The sequence below is a fragment of the Ixodes scapularis genome, unplaced genomic scaffold, assembly GCF_016920785.2.
Source record: "Ixodes scapularis isolate PalLabHiFi unplaced genomic scaffold, ASM1692078v2 PGA_scaffold10__122_contigs__length_95168666, whole genome shotgun sequence".
Classification (NCBI taxonomy): domain Eukaryota; kingdom Metazoa; phylum Arthropoda; class Arachnida; order Ixodida; family Ixodidae; genus Ixodes; species Ixodes scapularis.
In genome coordinates this window covers 70139746-70157081 of record NW_024609836.1, presented here as the reverse complement: position 1 = coordinate 70157081, position 17336 = coordinate 70139746, and the positions used below count along the sequence as shown (strand labels likewise).

General features: G+C 47.3%; 1 protein-coding gene across 1 annotated transcript in view; it reads right to left on the bottom strand.

Moving 5' to 3' along the window:
* The window catches only part of LOC8036503 (dyslexia-associated protein KIAA0319-like protein), a 48227-nt gene that overhangs the window by 13526 nt on the left and 17365 nt on the right, over positions 1 to 17336 (bottom strand). Inside the window, exons 9-15 of the mRNA XM_029974100.4 lie at positions 16228 to 16292; positions 13066 to 13226; positions 10610 to 10869; positions 9981 to 10129; positions 6579 to 6730; positions 5700 to 5909; positions 248 to 342 (exon numbers count right to left, since the gene is read on the bottom strand). Of these exons, the coding sequence (XP_029829960.3) occupies positions 248 to 342; positions 5700 to 5909; positions 6579 to 6730; positions 9981 to 10129; positions 10610 to 10869; positions 13066 to 13226; positions 16228 to 16292 (1092 nt within the window). The remainder of the gene's footprint in view (positions 1 to 247; positions 343 to 5699; positions 5910 to 6578; positions 6731 to 9980; positions 10130 to 10609; positions 10870 to 13065; positions 13227 to 16227; positions 16293 to 17336) is intronic.

Sequence of the window (17336 nt, the reverse complement as noted above, 5' to 3'; positions counted from 1 at the left end):
CGCAGTCAATGAAAGGTACAAGCCCTAGATCTGGAAAAAGAGCCTGAGGCAAACGTCCAGCTTCGAAGATGCACGAGTGGGGTATGCACTCGACAAATGAGCTAGCTCGTCTGCAGCACAATTAACTGCCCAGAAAGACGTAAGTGATCCTGAAGCCGTCCACAGAACGTCCATGGGACGTAATGACACGCATGTGAAGCCCATAGGACGACAGGGGCGGGGGGGTCAAGGACAAAGGAACACCCACCTGCGAGAGTCTTGCTGGTAGTTGAGGTCGACCAGGTGTACACGAACTGTCTCCCCGTCATGCAGCAGCAACTCCAGCTGCTTGAGCAACGTGTCCTGCGAGGCACATGTGCGACACCGTAAATTAGCTTACAATCGATTGATTGATTGATTAACATCGGCTCATAAGCAGGGCTCAGTGTTTTTCGGATTTACATTTATACTGATGTATTTTGATAAAAAAAAAACATAATATGAGCGAGGGACTCCTTGATCTTCAGGGAACACGAGCGTGGCTCAGAACCTTGAAGAACGTCCCCACCAAAAGAAGGAAACAAGATGAAAGTTTTGGAACAAAGAGGTAGCCTCGCCGACAGTTCAGTGCAGGCTGTGTTCCAGGCACGGTATATTATATCTTACAGCGTGGCTCTGGGTCAGCACAAAATAAAGCTGATACAGTAAACAAACCAATTATTGCAAATTTAGCGACTTTTAAAAATATATTGCAAACACTGATCACGCGAGTATATCATCATGGGGTAATGAATACTACATTGGCATAACATTCTCAATCGCAAAGTTCCCTGTCTGCAAAATATTCCCGAAGCCCATCCTTTGAACCATTAAAAAATATTGTTACGGATGTCAAGATTTTATATAGAGTCAATACAGCCCCCGACCAATTTTTCGGACGCCGAAAATTCGGACTTGCCTATTATTTCGGACACAGACGAGGAACCGTGACGCACCCAATTGAAATAGTATGCATTAACAACCAATTTTTTTGACAGTATGTAGTCCGAAAGTTACATTTTTAGGACTAAAGTTGTTATGAGTAGGGGTGTCGCGAACCGGCCGAGGTTCGAGTTCGACCAGGTTCGACTTTTTCGAACTTTTAGTGGAAAATTCAACGAACCTTGTATTGAGGTTCGACTCGTGTGCGCATGCGCGACAGGCTGGCCAGTTGGCTTCGGATTGGATGGTAATGGCTAAGAGAAAAATTAAGGGCAGCGCTGATTTGTTATTTCACTTAATACAGTACAAAAAAAAATTAAGTTATTAACCTCTTCAGTGATTAGAATTAGTTTGTTTTAATTGCAACTGTTTATAAAATAAAATAACCCTTTTCTTAAAAAAACATTCTCCAAATCTAGACATGCTTGTATCAAGGTCTGGCCACACTGTCCACAAAGTCGAACCGGTCGAATCTGGGGAAAAGTTCGAAGGTTCGTCGAACCGGTTCGACCCAGTCGAACCCCGAAAGTTCGACCTAAAAATCTGGTTCGAGAAAAGTTTGCGACATCCCTAGTTATGAGCGGCGACCACTGGGAGGCTGCCGTCTTGGATTTTTTGCTGGCTTGACCATGGGCTTGGCCTGATGTTTCACATAGATTGGATAGGTTTGGCAGCACTATTTTAGTGCTGCCAAACCAACCACTAGGCGTGCTACGCTAAGCGTTTTGTTTTTGCTAACGATTCATCATCATCATCGTTTTGGTTTCTTTGTTTGGTCAAATTTAGATCTCTGACCAACTTCTTGTTCAGTTTTCATGCCATTCACCATCCATTAAAAGACATATGCAAAGGAAAAAAAATGAATGCCGTTTACAACTCCCTGTAACGCCGAATTAGAGTGCAGCTCCTGAGGAGGAGGAGGGAAGTGTACTGAGGGTCACGTGTTCTCGGGGGGGGGGAGGGTCACGTGGCCCCCCAGAGAAATTTTTCCGCTAAATTTAGTGGGGAAATGTTTCCGCTAGATTTAGGGGGGAAATTTTTCCGCTAGATTTAGCGGGGAAATTTTTTCACTAAATTTAGCGGGGAAATTTGCCCATAATGCACCGCACAATTACGGCGACGCCCCTGTAAGCATATATGTTAACCGTAGCCATCTGTTATTCTTCCATCCCCTCTGCCGCCCCCGCTCCGTTCGTTCCTTCCAAATTGCTCCCCGCAACCCGAGTTCTCTGGAGCCAACGAGCCCTCGCCGTTCAAACCACCGTTTATTCTTCTCGACCTCAGTTCTACCCATCGCCCAAATGTAAACACCAGCCAAGTCGACTCTGCTCGCAAGCCCCGGCAGCCGACTTCTTCGCCGCAGCTGTAACCTTGCCCCTCACCTCATAAACTAGCCTCGCCCTCGCCCCTGCCCCGCTGCCATCGCCTCTTCGCCTCAAGATTCTCCAAGCCCGCGTTCTTCTCTTCCAGTTGCTTCCGCCCATCCCACTGACTCAGACATACCTTCCTTCTCCGTAATAAACAGTTATCTTAATCTTTAAACTTGTTCTCTCTTCCTGGGGCCTACCACCGGCCCTCACACCCCTCAAGCCGGAAACGGGCGCCTAAGAGCTGCGCTCTAAAAAAATTGTTTTTGAACAGTCTGGATGGAAAGAAAATGTAATAAAACAAATTTACAATGAAAAAATATTTGTTAGAGTTAATTCTACGGCGCAAAACGAATTTGTAGTTGGCAGCCGTGGGAGCCCGCAGAAAAGTGGCTACTAGAGTCACGTGAGTGGCCACTATAGTTACGTGGTGCTTGCACTCTTCTGGGAGCTTCCTATGGGAACTAAAATTTACTTATTAGTATTAAAGGGACACTGACAGGGTATTTATGCTCATCAAGGTTTTTATTTGCACATTACATACGAGAGCCTAGCTACCCAGAAAACAATTTGCGGCTTGAAATTAGTTTTCTTTTTGACCGAACACAGCCCATCAAGAGCTGGCCGGTTTGAGTCGCAATCACTCTCTTTTCCGTGGCCACGTGCCGTTTTCCATGGCTTAGACACAACCGCCAAATAAAGACATATGATGCCCATTTTTCGTGGCTTCTAAAAAGCTGAAAATGCGTTGCTTCAAAGCAGCAAAGTATCACAGCCACATGACTTCCTGCCACCTTTCTCCCCCTCTATATTTCTTCTTCCTCCCCAGTCCAGTTTCGGTTTCGAGCAGTTACATTTTTGTACTTTATTAAAAATATGTGATGTTGTAGAAAACAATTGATTGGGTAGTCTTCCGACACCATAATGAATCGCCTGGCAAAAAATTAAAATATAAATTTTGGGGGGTGTCAGCGTCCCTTTAAGTGCAACAAAAAACGTTCAGCCTTTCCACTCTCGTGAAGGAGGAGGATCAGTGGAGCTGTGCTCGACACACTGCCGTAACGTGCCCGTTTCCCGTTTCTCCTCGTCCGACATGCCGCTGATCGTGGATACGTCTCCGGCGAACCAGAGTCCCATGAAGCGCACGCGGCGCACGTGACGCCAAACGGGTAATCCACGAACTCCCTCCGGATCCTCGCCGTTGCGCCCGGGAACTGTTCAGCCGGCATGGAGCGCAGTCGTCGCCGGGCCTCGCACTTGCGCTTGGCTTCCGTGGCACGATCGTCCGTGGCATTGGCCCGCCAGCACCCTTTACATTGCTGGTTCTGTTCTCGGCGGAGGCTTTCCAGGCGAGCGATGTGCTCTTCTTTGGCAAGAAAATCCGAAGCGCTCGACGCAGTGGAAGTCGACAGCGGCTTTGTGGCAGTTGCAGCCCCATTCGCGCTGCTGCGTACGTCCCCGCTCCCCAGTCTTCACTCCTCGAAAGGGCGCATGGCCTAAGTCCAAACCGAAACTGATAAGAGCGTAGGGAACAGCGTGCAAAACAGACGAGAACGAAGAAACACACGTGAAGAGCGCTGCGCTCGTTATGTGTGCTTCTTCTTTGTCGTCGTCTGTTTTTCGCGCTGTTTCCTATGATGAATTCCCACCAACGCGCCCAACTATCCATTCTTCTACGATAGCTCGAAAGGTTGCCACCATCTACGAGCGACGGCGGCCAGCAGACTGGTTGTGTGCTTGCCGCCGTCGCTTATAGATGGCGGTAGCTGTCCAGGTAGGTTTGTGTCGACATACCGGACACAATCCTGGGGAACCTAGCCCTTAACAGCGCCGCTATAAAAAACAAAGATTAATAAGCAACTTTAAAACCCATAGGAAGCTCCCGAACGAGTGCAAGCACCACGCGATAGACCAGTGCACCAGTCAGAAATTGACGATGGCAGCATGCTGGGGCATTCTCTCTCAGCGGCGGTGTGGAGATAAGTCGCTAAGTAATGATGATGATGGTTTTTTCGGAATTTTAGTTTGCGTATCATTCGGCTGGATAGGACTCGTGCAAGTTTTTTTTATTTTATATGAAACAATATTTCAATTACTTTCTGTCTATCAAGAAAGAAAAATGCGTTCAGCCAGTGGCGCGCCACACTTGGTAGTGGCGGCGGCGGCGTGGGCGTTCCGAGTGCCAACTACAAATTCGTTTTGCGCAACAAATTTAGCTCTAATTTTTTTTTTTTTTTCTTGCAAGTGTATTTTATGACAACTTCTTTTCATCCAGGCTGTTTAAAAAAATTTTTTTTTTCTTTACCTATATTTTTTAAGTGCGGAGTGCACTGCTGACAGCTTCTAAACTTTGCACCTAAATGTTTCGCAGTTTTGTCATTTTGCCCTGCGTCGATACCTGCTTTGGACCCCATGGCCGCCTTTTGCACCTCCACCAGGTGTGGACATGATGCTGATGTGAATAAAAGCGTACGTGATCGCCTGCAAGCGTAACATGACGGAAGGTACTTTTGTAGAACTTTTTAAGACCGCTTAGGCTCCATAAAACCAAGTTTTGTAATCAGCAGATTTTTCAGACTGCTTTATTATTCCGACGCTTTTTCAGCCCCCACGAAGTCTGGAAAATTCGTTGGCGATTGTAAATGAAGTTTGAGCCACGGTGGGGATCGAACCTGGGTCGGTGCAAAGGCAGTTGGATATCGTAACCACTGGACTTTTAGCTGATATGGAGGAATAAATAATGTTAGTTTTAAAGAAAACGTGCCAGCAACAGCAGCAAATTTGGGTGAAAATAATAAAAAAAATAAGAAAACAAATAAAAATAAATTAATAGAGAAAACAAAAACATATTAAAGAAATAGATTAAAATAATAAAAACAAAAGTAAAACACAATGATATAAAAAATATATAACAAAAATAATCAAAAATCTAGCACAAACCAGACACGAAGTCCGGTTTGCACGGGACAGATTCTGTGCTCCTAGGGGCACTAATCTACACGGCGGGACCAAGGGACCAGGACATTTCTACTTGCTACGATTGGTCAGTGGTGCAGAACTGGCCAATCGCAGCAGGCGGCAATGTCCGGGTTCCTTGGTCCCGCCATGTAGATTAGGGCCCCTGGTCTTGATCAGCATGATCGAGCCTGTATATTTACATCCACTGTGCCCTGTGCTCCCTCAAGGAAGATGACGTAAAGCATCAGGTCCACAGGCTTTGTGTTGGGTACATGCTGTGCATTGAGGAAAACGAGCCGAACAGAGCACGTCCTCTATTGCTCAATCCCCCCGCCAACGATCGGCCACTTGGGTCGCTCTGTCGTGCGCAATTTGAAAGCGGAGACTGGCGCAGCGCCCGCCCCCGACACTGACCAGCTGCTCCTGGGTGAAGGTCTCAATGTCGACATCCAGCAGAAGCTCAACGTGGTGGGCAAGGGTGGGGGCGGCCTTGACGATGAGCGAGGCCGTGTCCTTGCCCGTGGCCCCCTGGGCGTCCCCCACCGTCAGCGTGAACATGTAGCGTCCGGGGATCAGCGAAGACAGCCGCAGCACCGCTGACGAGCTCGAGTTCTCCAGGATGTGCTGCAGCCACGGCAAACAGAGGGGTACCGGTAAAAATTTGAATCTTTTCGCCACGGTGTGCGAAGAAGTGTCATACGTAGCAACGCACACTTTCAATCACATCCACACTCAATCGCACACTACACAACCTTCTGGTATGGTCACTCAAGTATGTAAGAGAAAGGGAACACACCCCATACACGAGTTTTTGCCCAAGACTAAATCGAGACAGGTAACATTACGAGTGGTGGGCTGTTTTACATTGTGTAGTACGCACAAATTGAGTTCTATGGTAAGCAGTGGGCAGCAGTCTCCTCCGCCAATCACAAAAGTGTAAGACACTGCTGCCTGGCAAGAGCCAAGTGCATGCGCTTCGCTTGCCGTCACAGGGCGACGCACGTGAGAGCACATGTTAGAAGGAATTTTCTGCCCAGTACCGCAAGTGTTGCCGGCAAGTCCTCGTAGCGGCTGTAACCGTAAAATCCAAAGACCGGGGACGCACTCGAAAGAAACGTGCATAACTGTGAGAATCTCCCATAATTGTTTTCATAACTAGTGTGGAAGGTGACCTATTAGATTTCTGGCCAATTCTACCAAAAGAGCCACAGTCTCGGCGGTGAAACGCCGCATGCCGTCCTAAGCACGGCAACGGAGACACAAGGCCGGGGAGTCTGAGCCGGTGACACTCACCCCAGCCGCCAGTGACGAGGGCTCGCGCGTCCAGAGCCACGAGACGATCTCGACGTCATCGCTCGAGCGGGAACCATTCAGCGAGACTACGTCCGCGGGGAGAAACACTGTTCGGTCTCCGCCCGCGTCCGCCTTGGGAGCTGCATTAGTGTCTGTGGAAACGGCAAAAGAGAGTGTGCAAATGTCGGGCAGTCATATCACAAATACGACGTCGCGTCTCATTGACGTTCCACTTGCATTTGAAGGTGATGGAATAATGAAACCATCCAAAATATTGAACGCTTCTTGAATTAACGCGAGAGATTAACTAAATATCTCATTATCGTATCTTCAGTCTGTTCTGCGAGCATGTATTCATTGTTTTTATGCTTTTATGTATGTTTCTTATCTTCATTAATTAAAGAATTCAGCATAAAGCTATGCCATCTCCTGTTGACCTCTCAGCTTCTTGGACATTTTTTTGGTGCACTCATTTAAGGCAAGCTTCACTAAGACCTGGACATAGATGAAGTCACCTGCCCAGTCTGTGCATAGTTTGTTTCCCCGACGTCCACCCACTACCTTTTCCAGCAGCAAATAATTGTAGAGCCCTTCCACTTCACGTAAAGGTGTAGGACCAGCGAAGCTGTTATTTTTACGACATCTAGAACGGTGCCTAGAGGACGATGTTTAGGACGACCTCAAGGACGATTTCTAGGGCGGCGTCTAGGACGACCTCGAGGACGACGCCTAGATGACCTCAAGGGCGACCTCTAGGCGGCATCTAAGACGACCTCCAAGACGACCTTGAGGATGACGCCTAGCGGACGACCTCCAGGACGACGCCTAGAGGACCTCAAAGACGATGGCTAGGACTACCTCGAGGACGACGTCTAGGATGACCAGAAGGACAACTTCCAGGACGACCTCGAGGACGCCGCCTTAAGGACGGCACCTAGGACAACCTCTCGGACAACCTCAAGGACAACCTCTAGGATGACTTCGAGGACGATGCCTAGAGATGATAACAAGGGATCAGGACCTCACTATCTAATAATGCCAAGGGAGGCTGACTCATGTTGGTTGCCCCCTCTTTTTATTTTTATTTATTCATACTTGCCACGACCAATGGAGAGTTTTCTGCCAACATCGGCGGATCCATTTTTTCCCAGATCCTAGCACATAACAGCTTTGCTGTAAAAGTAGAAATGGTCAGCACGTAAATGGCAATAAATTGAAATTCCATCTATAGGCCATCAAAACAACCAGCTGTCTGTAGTACCAGATTCCAGACTAAGAAGCAGAAAAGCAACAACTGAACAGCAATCAACAGACTAAAACAGTGCCTCCACCATCATAGAGATCCAATAAATAGACAATAAATGCGGGAAAAAAAATGTAGAGCCCTTCCACTTCACATGAAAATGGAGAACCAGCAAAGCTGTTAGCTTTACGACGTCTGAGACAATGCCTAGAGGACGACGTCTAGGACGACCTTCAAGGAAAACTTCTTGAATGACCTCAAGGACGATGCCTAGAGGACCACGTCTAGGACGACCTCAAGGATGACTTCTAGGGCGACCTCGAGGACGACGCCTAGAGGACGACACCTAGGACGACCTCAGGGACGATGTCTAGGATAATCTCAACGACGACATTCAGGACGACCTCAAGGACGACATCTAGGACGGCCTCGAGGACAACGTCTAGGACGACTTCTAGGCTGACCTCGAGGACGACGTCGAAGAGGACCTCAAGGATAACTTCTAGGACACCTTCGAGAACAACCTCTCGGACTACACCAAGGACGACGTCTAGGATGACCTCAAGGACGACATCTAGGACGACCTCAAGGACAACGCCTAGAGAAATTCAGCCCTTCCACTCTGGTGAAAACCAGAGTGGAAAGGCTGTCGCCATTGCTCATAGATGGCGGTAGCTGTCTGGAGTTTTGTGTCAACATATGTTTGTCCGCGGACACGATACTGGAGAAACTAGCCCTTAACAGCTCCGCTGTAAAAGTTATTCTTGGAAGCATGATCATGCTAACAAAGACTGGTAACCACAGAATATGTAATAGGCGTTGAAGGGAAGAAGAGAAGGGCATCTAACAGCACCGCCACCGAGATTCGCTCCCATTTTTGACACACACCGTGAGATGGCGCAACACGACAGCAAAAGCCGCACGTGAAGCATGCGATCGCACCTTCACGCGCCGGGCAAACGAGTTTGTTTCGGAGCTCTAGAAACCAACGGCCCTGGATAGCTCGGTAGGCAAAGCACTTGGCTCACAATCCCGAGTCCTGAAGCGGGGAGTTCAAATCCTGACAAGGCTAAAGTCTCTTTCTATAGTTCCCTAAAGGCGTAACACCTTCCGGTGTCATTTCTTCATTACGACTGTTACAGCCCAACATTACGTAATTCTGTGAAAACTGGCTGATTAAATGCATTCTGCGTTAAAAGGGCACTGAAATACATTCAGCTTGAATGTGCACCTATAGAAAGAAAGCAGCTCACAAACACCTATTAGCCCAAATTCTCATAAAACATCTTACTCTATTTCACCTTACAACAAAACGTAACCTATGCCACTAGCCATTCCGGCCAATCCAGTGCTGCAAACATATTGTGTGACCGCGTCCTAGGTCGCTGCGCCCCCTCCCCCAAGGTCCCACGATACTCACGTGGCCCTGGATTCGCTTACACGTCTCGTAGCATCCCCCAGGTCCATCGTAAGGCAAAAAAGAAAGTATAGAGTGTCACAAAAAAAAAAGTTTACAGGGGTTTTTTAACCGCAAAAATAAACTAGGCATTGCCAAACGCTCATTTTCCGCCCAAAGGTAGCGCTAGAGGTCACAACGAGATGCCAAGGTTTCAGCCCGATCCAATATTTTAATCAAAAGTTACAAGTGATTTTCTGAAAATTTCAATGGAAAAATGGAGCCCATTTTTGCCCGTTTTCGGTTTCTGGTGCCATAGAGCCCCATGTATTCAAAAACTCCGTCGGCCGCCATTTTCTTCTTGAAATTTTCAGAAAATCATTTATACCTTTTGATTAAGATATCGGATCAGGCTGAAACTTTGGCATCTTGTTGTGACCTCTAGCGCTACCTTTGGGCGGAGAATGAGCATTCGGCGATGCCTAGTTTATTTTTGCGGTAAAAAAAACCCTGTAAATTTTCTTTTGGGATACCCTGTACAGTGACGCTTCGTCGATTCTGACCCCATTAACACGAATGCCCCGCTATATAGACAAAAATACCGGGTATGAACTAGAAAAATACACACTTTTTTGTCTCAATATTAGGGACAACTCGCAGAATGAATGATTTCGGAGGGGAACGGAGGAATGGGATGTGACCGTGACCAAGTTGAACTCCAGAGTTATTGTACGAAATGACTTTTGTCAAAACGCCGACTCACTCTGAGTAACGGTGACGGACACATTGTCGGAGCTGGTCAGGTTGTTGGTGTCAACAACGTCCAGCCGGAAGGTGTACTCCCCCGGCACCAGACCCGACACCTTGGCCACGGCGCCGGTGGCACCCTCGAGCTGGCTCTGCTTGGGTCCTCTGCACCACGGCACCACAGCCACTCACATTTGTAAGGGATGCCATTCTATCGCGAAAAGTATGGCGCCTGGTGCGCACACTTGTGCGGCATCACGTAATACCTTGTTCACAATTGTAGAAAACACCCTCACCACTGACCGAATTCGCTCAGCGAAGAAAAATTGCGCCGTTCCCGTTCGTTGCCTCCCGACACGTCGTGCAGCTCCAGCCTCTCACACTATTCGAAAAACTGCTCTCGTGGGCTTCCTCTTGCACATCAATGCTTCGCTGCCACATCATATAAAATAGCTGACGGCCCACAGTGCCAAGAGAATCGGGGTTTGAACGACCGGTGGGAAAAATGGAAGGGTAATACTTGAAGACCGCCTAGGGCAGCAAAACGCCGACTCCACGTCTGCCAGACGCCGGCCTCGTCTCATAAAAACGCGATCCGTCGGAACCTCCGGCGGCCAATCAACGGACCAAGATTGGCACGCGTACCGTATCTGGCTCCAGCGCCAGGAAGCAATGCCGACGTCGTCGGTGCTGTGGCTCCCGTCCAGGGTCACAGGTTTGTCCAGCGGCAGGGAGACGCGGAGGTCCTTCCCCGCACTGGCCGTGGGCGCCTGGTTGGAGGCCGGCTTGACGAAGACGTGCACCTCGGCCCGGGACGTCTGGTCCGCCGTGTCGGTCACCTTGAGCACAAACTTGTATACGCCCACCTCCATGTTGGACAGGTGCAGGTACGGGCTGGTCGTGCCCTGTTGTGCATGCGGAGAAGGTCGACGGTTTATTGTTTTTAGGAAGGTGCGAACAGCGGATTTTGAGTTCGAAGCGAATATACTGTCGGGACCAGTTATAACGAAGTTGACGGGAATCTGAAATCCCTTTGCCATATCCGCTTCTTCGTTATACCTGGACTCCATAAAAATAACACGCCTGCAGAAAGCGGTCAAGGCTTCCCTGCACATGCTCTCTACTAAATCGAAGCCGCTTCTCGCCAACTGCGAGAAGCTCCAATCGAAAAAAAAATCCTGCGAGCTACGTACGGTGGATGGCATTCTTTAAGTTACTGCGCACTTCGTCGAGGATGGCGGTACGCTTTTGTTTCAAGGAGATTGCCTTCGTCTTTTCCATCGAGGTGCCGGCGGTGCCGGGAGTCGCCGAATCGGTGCTTGTGCGAAGCTAGACTTTCGTGCAGAGAGCAGCCACACCGACAATACTAGATTCACCCCTAAGGTGAGCCTGCGGTGGAAGCTACGTCTGCGTTTAGGGGTGGATCCAGAGCTCTATTTTGGAGGGGGGGCAGAAAATTTGTAAGGATACTATTCTCCCATTTTTTCGTGTGCACCGGCAGGTCCACCCATGTTAAATTGGGGGGGGGGGGGGGGGGGGCGGCAGCCCCTTGGATCCACTCCTGTCTGCGTTAGGCCAGTCATATGCCTCTCTATCGCCACGTCATCACACTTCAGCTGAACACATGAAGGTTGTTCCCAACTTCCCACTTGGTAACTTCCAAGTGGTTTTGAATTTGATTCAAAACACTTAATTCTTTTTAATACAACTACAAACATCATGAATATCACGCAAAGTAGGCTATTTCATGTCTGTATTACCTAAAAAATATGCCTTTGAAGTTGCAAAGAAAACACGCCCCTCCACGACACTAGCTCAAAGAGCCAGCGTCGTGCGTCGTTGATACTTGCTGCGGCTACATGTAGCTGAGCTAGTTGGTGATTTATGCTTCTAAAAGATGCCAGCTGAGCGTAGGAAAGTTTTTGAGAGAGAGAGAAAAGAGGACAAACACACCGATGAACTAGCAACCATTTACTAAAGAAAAGCGTCCTCTTCTTCCACACCCATTAATTTCATATCTCGGAACTAAAGGGTGTGGAAGTAGTAAGAGGTTTATCTTCAGTAAATGGTTGCTTGTTCAGCAGTTCCAAGCACCTTTCTACAAAAAGGCAGGCACCTCGGCGAATCCATGGAGCTTACATGAAGCGGACACAAAACGAGTAAAGGATTGCCAGTTGATCGTTCTGCAAAAGATGCAATTAGAATCGCACCTGGTCCTTTTATGACGTCACAGCTTGCAATTGTGGGGAAACTAGCCCTAAACAGCTCAGCTGTAAAAAAGAAACAGGCTAACAGTGGCACCACACCGGCAGAATTTCTCATCTATGGCATAAACCAGTGTCACTGCACCTCAAAAAGGCAGACCGACCTTACTCCATACAAACACGGAAGTCACATTTGGAGCGTGCAGTCACAGACTGCACACACTGCATGCACTCGGCGACTGCTCTGGGAGCGGGGACTTTCCTCAGTGTGTGTTCGGCGGCAGCAATGCAGAGTATGCATACTATGAAGGCTCTTGCTTCTGGGCTTTGGTGCCGGCTTTGTTGTGCACAATAATGGTGGGCAGAGCAAGGTAAAGAGGGAAGAACAAAGGACACGGCCGCAGAACGAGAGCACCTAGCCCAACAGCAACGCAAAGTCAGTTGACATTAGACACGCTGGCCGACTGGCGGTTCAAGCACCGGTTCATTGACTATTTTGTTTGTTGCGGTGTGTAGTGTCTGCTATTCACTAATTTTGGGTCGACGTGAAAGGAGCTGCTCTAGAGGCTATGCACTTTGAATAGTTCTGGGAAATGCCAAAGGGGCAGATGTATTCCTTTTCGGAGGTTTACCTTCCCTTCCTCTTGAACCGGGGATCGCTGCCGAGGTGCGACTAACATCCTTCGAGGTCAATGCTACTTGAAAGAACAGCAAGTGTCCACCTTCGATCCCTCCACACTTCCATTATTTTGTCATTTTTCCTCTATGGACTGCCGGAAATCGGTAAACCGAAAAGAATGCACATATGCCTTCGTCCAATACCAACACGCTCCCAAGTTTGTATATGCACATCTGCCAGAAAAAGAAAGAAGGCAAAAGAAGTAGCAGTAGCCCCACCTCCATGTCGACGTGCTTGTCGGTGTCGGGGCTCTTGGTCCACTCCCAGGCCTTGATGCCCTTGTCATCCGTGCTCAGGTTCCCGTTAAGGGTCACCTCATTCTTCGGCATGTACACCACCGTCTGGGTGCCCGCATTCGCCGTCGGGGGGTAGTCCACCTCTGTGGAGACACAACCCACCCGTCTTTTATTAAGTCATTAATTAATTTATTCATCTTAGCCCTTGAGGCACCGTTCAGAGGCATTACTTTACTCATAACCCACACTGATCTTTCCACGACCCACTCCAACTTTTCAGACGCACCCGCCACTCACAGACCGCTGCAACGACAAGAACGGAAGGTATGAGACGTTAAGGGGAGAACCAAGTTTTTTGTCATTTCTGATATAATCTATATTTAATTTTCACATCTACTATAAGTTATTGTGCTAAGCACAAACATAAGCTCAATTTTTCTTATCTATTATAGCTTTCAAGAAAACCTCAAATTTATCACAAATTTCTCTGCCCAACTTTTTTACAATACCCGGATAAAAATATATGGCACAAAGTATATCAGCATGTTCTACAAACAGTAAAGAGTGCAACAAAGCCATTGTTATAATGGCTTTGTTGGACTCTTTGAGCTCTCTTTGACACTAAAAAGTGCAACAAAGTCATTGTTATAATGGCTGCATCTTATGGCCGAATAAGCCGGGAGCTTCCAACCCCAAAAATGCAGCAACAAAAGGGGTCCCCCCGCAGTTAAGAGTGGGAGAGGGGAAAATGGGAAGGGTGGAGAGAAGGATGTTCACCCTGGTAGAAAAATATTTTGCAGGTCGGCCTTTAAGGATGATCGAAGTTGAAGGGGCACGAGACCTCTTTTTGTGATAGTCTATTTATTTTGAAAAACAGCGCGAATAACACACAGACAAGAAGGACCATTCTAGTAAGTCTATTTATGGCCATAACTCAATCTATGGGCTCTAAGTATTAAAAAAAAAAAAAACATTACGTTCATGCAAGGCCGATTTCTCTATTAAAATCGGTATCAAAGGTCGACTACCTTGGAACTATCGCTGACACCAGATGGCGCCATCAGACGAGGAGAAGCAGAGAAGCCCTTTTCGTCCGATGGCACCATCTGGTGTCAGCAATAAATCCGAGTTAATCGATATTTGATACCGATTTTAACAAAAAATCGGCCACACATGAATGTAATATTTGGTTTTTAGGATGCTTAGGGCAAAGGGATTGAGTTATGACCATAGCTAGACCAGCAGGAAGTGGTTTAGTGCCCCTTAAGGATCCAAAGACAGTTACACAGTGATGGAAAGCCAGCTTTCGAATCGTTTGTGTGTCCACAACGTTATATCTATTTGATACAGTCTATGTCCTTGTTCGATGTAACAACACTACTGTTGTGCGAATACTCAATATTCGCTTCGAGATTAACTTTGATATTCATATATTTCGAAGCAAGCTCTGTGGGAGTTCCTTCTCCGCAGTGCACTGGTGCTTGGTAAGAAGCATGCTCAACAGGGCTAACCCGCCGAGCATGCTTCTTACAGAGCACCGGTGCAAAGCGGAGAAGCAACTCCCGCAGAGCTTGCTTTCACGGGTTTTGCTTCTCGGCAGTGCACCAATGACGGGTAAGAAGTACGCTCAAAGAGGCTAACCTGCCGCGATCAACACTTTGAAAAGTACAAATAATGCAGTCGCATGCTTAGGGAAAAAGCCCTCTTTAAAAGTGGGGTGGAACAAGCATGCGCTTTGTCTATTTAAAGACAAAAGGAAACTTTGTGACTGTTGAAATTAACACTACAGAAGAATGTTCAAAATTAAACTCTGGTTATTGTGCAAGAATATATGCTAGGCACAGGTGTCCTGACAACCTACATTCATCATTTGTTATTGTTTTCTTTTCTTTTCTCAAGCTCAAGATTAAAAAAGGATCATTGCATATAGCAAAATTCATGAAACTGAATTGGGTATAGGGTTAAATTATTTATATCGAACTCGCAAAAAACTGTCTACCAGTTTGATATAGCAGGTAATTCAATATAAAGGTTTTATTTAATGAATTTGACAACAAACAAGAAAATTAGTAAAATTGTTGACTCCGCGGCGAGGTCAACCTTCTTTGCTCCTCGCTTGCATTTGTTGATGATTTCAAGTTTCATTTTGAAGGAAAGATACTGCCGTTTCACGGCAGCCCTAACGGACGATCAAAGAGGATGAACAGCAAACAAACAGCGAAACAATTGCCACGATCAGCGAGTGTCAACTGAGCTGCAAACGATGGCAACATGGCAACAATGGCACGACCAAAGACGACACGACCCAATACAGAGAATGTGCGGGAAAGGAGGAAAACAAATAGGAGAGAAACCAACTGACCGTTCAAAGGAGCGTCTGTACATCATGAGGGACGTGGTGTGCGGCTATTCTGTGGCCGCCTCTTTGTTTTTCAAGGCCACACCGGCTCACCCTCTCCCCACTCCCTCCGCAAAAGGGAATTTTTTTTCTTCCGTTCACTCGACGCGGTTGCCCAGAAGAAAAAAAGTCAGCTTGCTCTGCAAGCTGGCTTTCAAACACACGTGGCCGCCTGCGTCGTGGGAAAGCGAGCTTGCAGAGCAAAAGGGTGCTTTTGGCAGTTCGACCTATCAGGAGACGCAACAATTTTCGTTCAATGTAACCGCATCTTTCGCAGCTACTAGTCTGTTCAAAAATAGTTCAATAGAAGAAATAGTTCGAATTAAACGGGAATCGGGTTTGACTGTAGCTGGACATCTTTATAGGTTTAATTTTATGTCAAATGCATACTTTACATACCTTTCCAACATAGGCAGTGAACTTTCTGAGGCCATAAAATTAACTTAGTGTAGATATGGACAAATGGAAGCTTAGAAACTAGCTTTATGAGTTCAGCCGAGTTTTTGTTGTAAGCATAGTGCGGTAGTGAAAGGCTTGGAGAAACTATTTGATATTCGATTATAAAATATTCAACTAAGACCACTATCCGCTTCGAACTCAAAATCCACTATTCGCACATGACTAAACGATGCCTTTTTCCGTGCTTGTCTTTGTAAAAATCTTCGACGCATTTTAAAAGATTGTTTCGCACAGCAGAGGATGGACAGCAGGTTCGATATAGCCAGGTTCTTCGGTATTCAACATACCTTTGAGAACGGTGACGTTGGCATAAGTGGAGTTGGTGACGGCGTCAGAGTCGGTCACCGTCAACCTGGAAGAGTGTGCACAGAAGTCGTTTGTACTTGTAATGAAAATACCGTGGAGTGCTTCTCGTCATTCTATAGTGGAAATCCGCCGCACAACACAAATTTCAAAAACAAAAGTGTTTACAATACGCATCTTTCTAAATAAGACTGCTCCAATGTTCTATCACAGTGGTTATTAACTAAGGGTCCGTGGGCCCTTTTGGGGTCCCTGAGGGCCTTCTTAGTGTGACCGAAGCCTTTGACCATCAGTCAAGCCAAGCAAAAACGTTCAGCTTTTCCATTCTCGTGAAGAAGAAAGACCAGCGGAGCTGTACTCAACACACTGCCGCAACGCGCACGCGCCTGATTCCCGCTTCTTCTTGTCCGACACACCGCCAATCGTGGATACGTCTTTGGCAAACCTGAGTCGGTCGCATACGGCGCACGTGACGCAAAAATGGTTGTTGTCATCTACGAGCGACGGCAGAAACCAGACTGGTTGTGTGCTTGCCGCCGTCGCTTAAAGATGGCGGTAGCTGTCCAGGTAGGTTTGTGTCAACATACCGGACACAATCCTGGGGAACCTAGCCCTTAACAGCTCCGCTGTAATAACTTTTTGTCATTATTCATGCTAACTGTCACACAAGAGCAAACAGGCCAAACCATATGTGCCAAGTGAGTAGGGTTGATTATTTTCCATCTCGGAGTTTCGAAGTTGGTTTTCACACATTTAGTTTTTTTTCTTTTTTTACTTTTTTGTCATTACAATCATCCAATATCCCTCCTTCACCCCTGGCTGATTCAGAAGGGGTGCCCAAAACATCAGTGGTTGAGAAGCACTGCTCTACCAAATATTAAAGCAGTCTCAGTGTCAAGGCTAAGGTTAGACCAGAACACAGCTGATTTCAACTGACAACTGGCTCTCAAACTCGAGAGCCAACGAGGCATCCGTCATATTAGCAGGCAGTCAGCCCTCTTCTCTACTCCTGTTGAGCTTTCTCCACGTCTCTTTCGTTCATGCTTTTCCAGTCTACTGCACGTTTGAAGCGACTGCAGGTGGTATGGGCGTG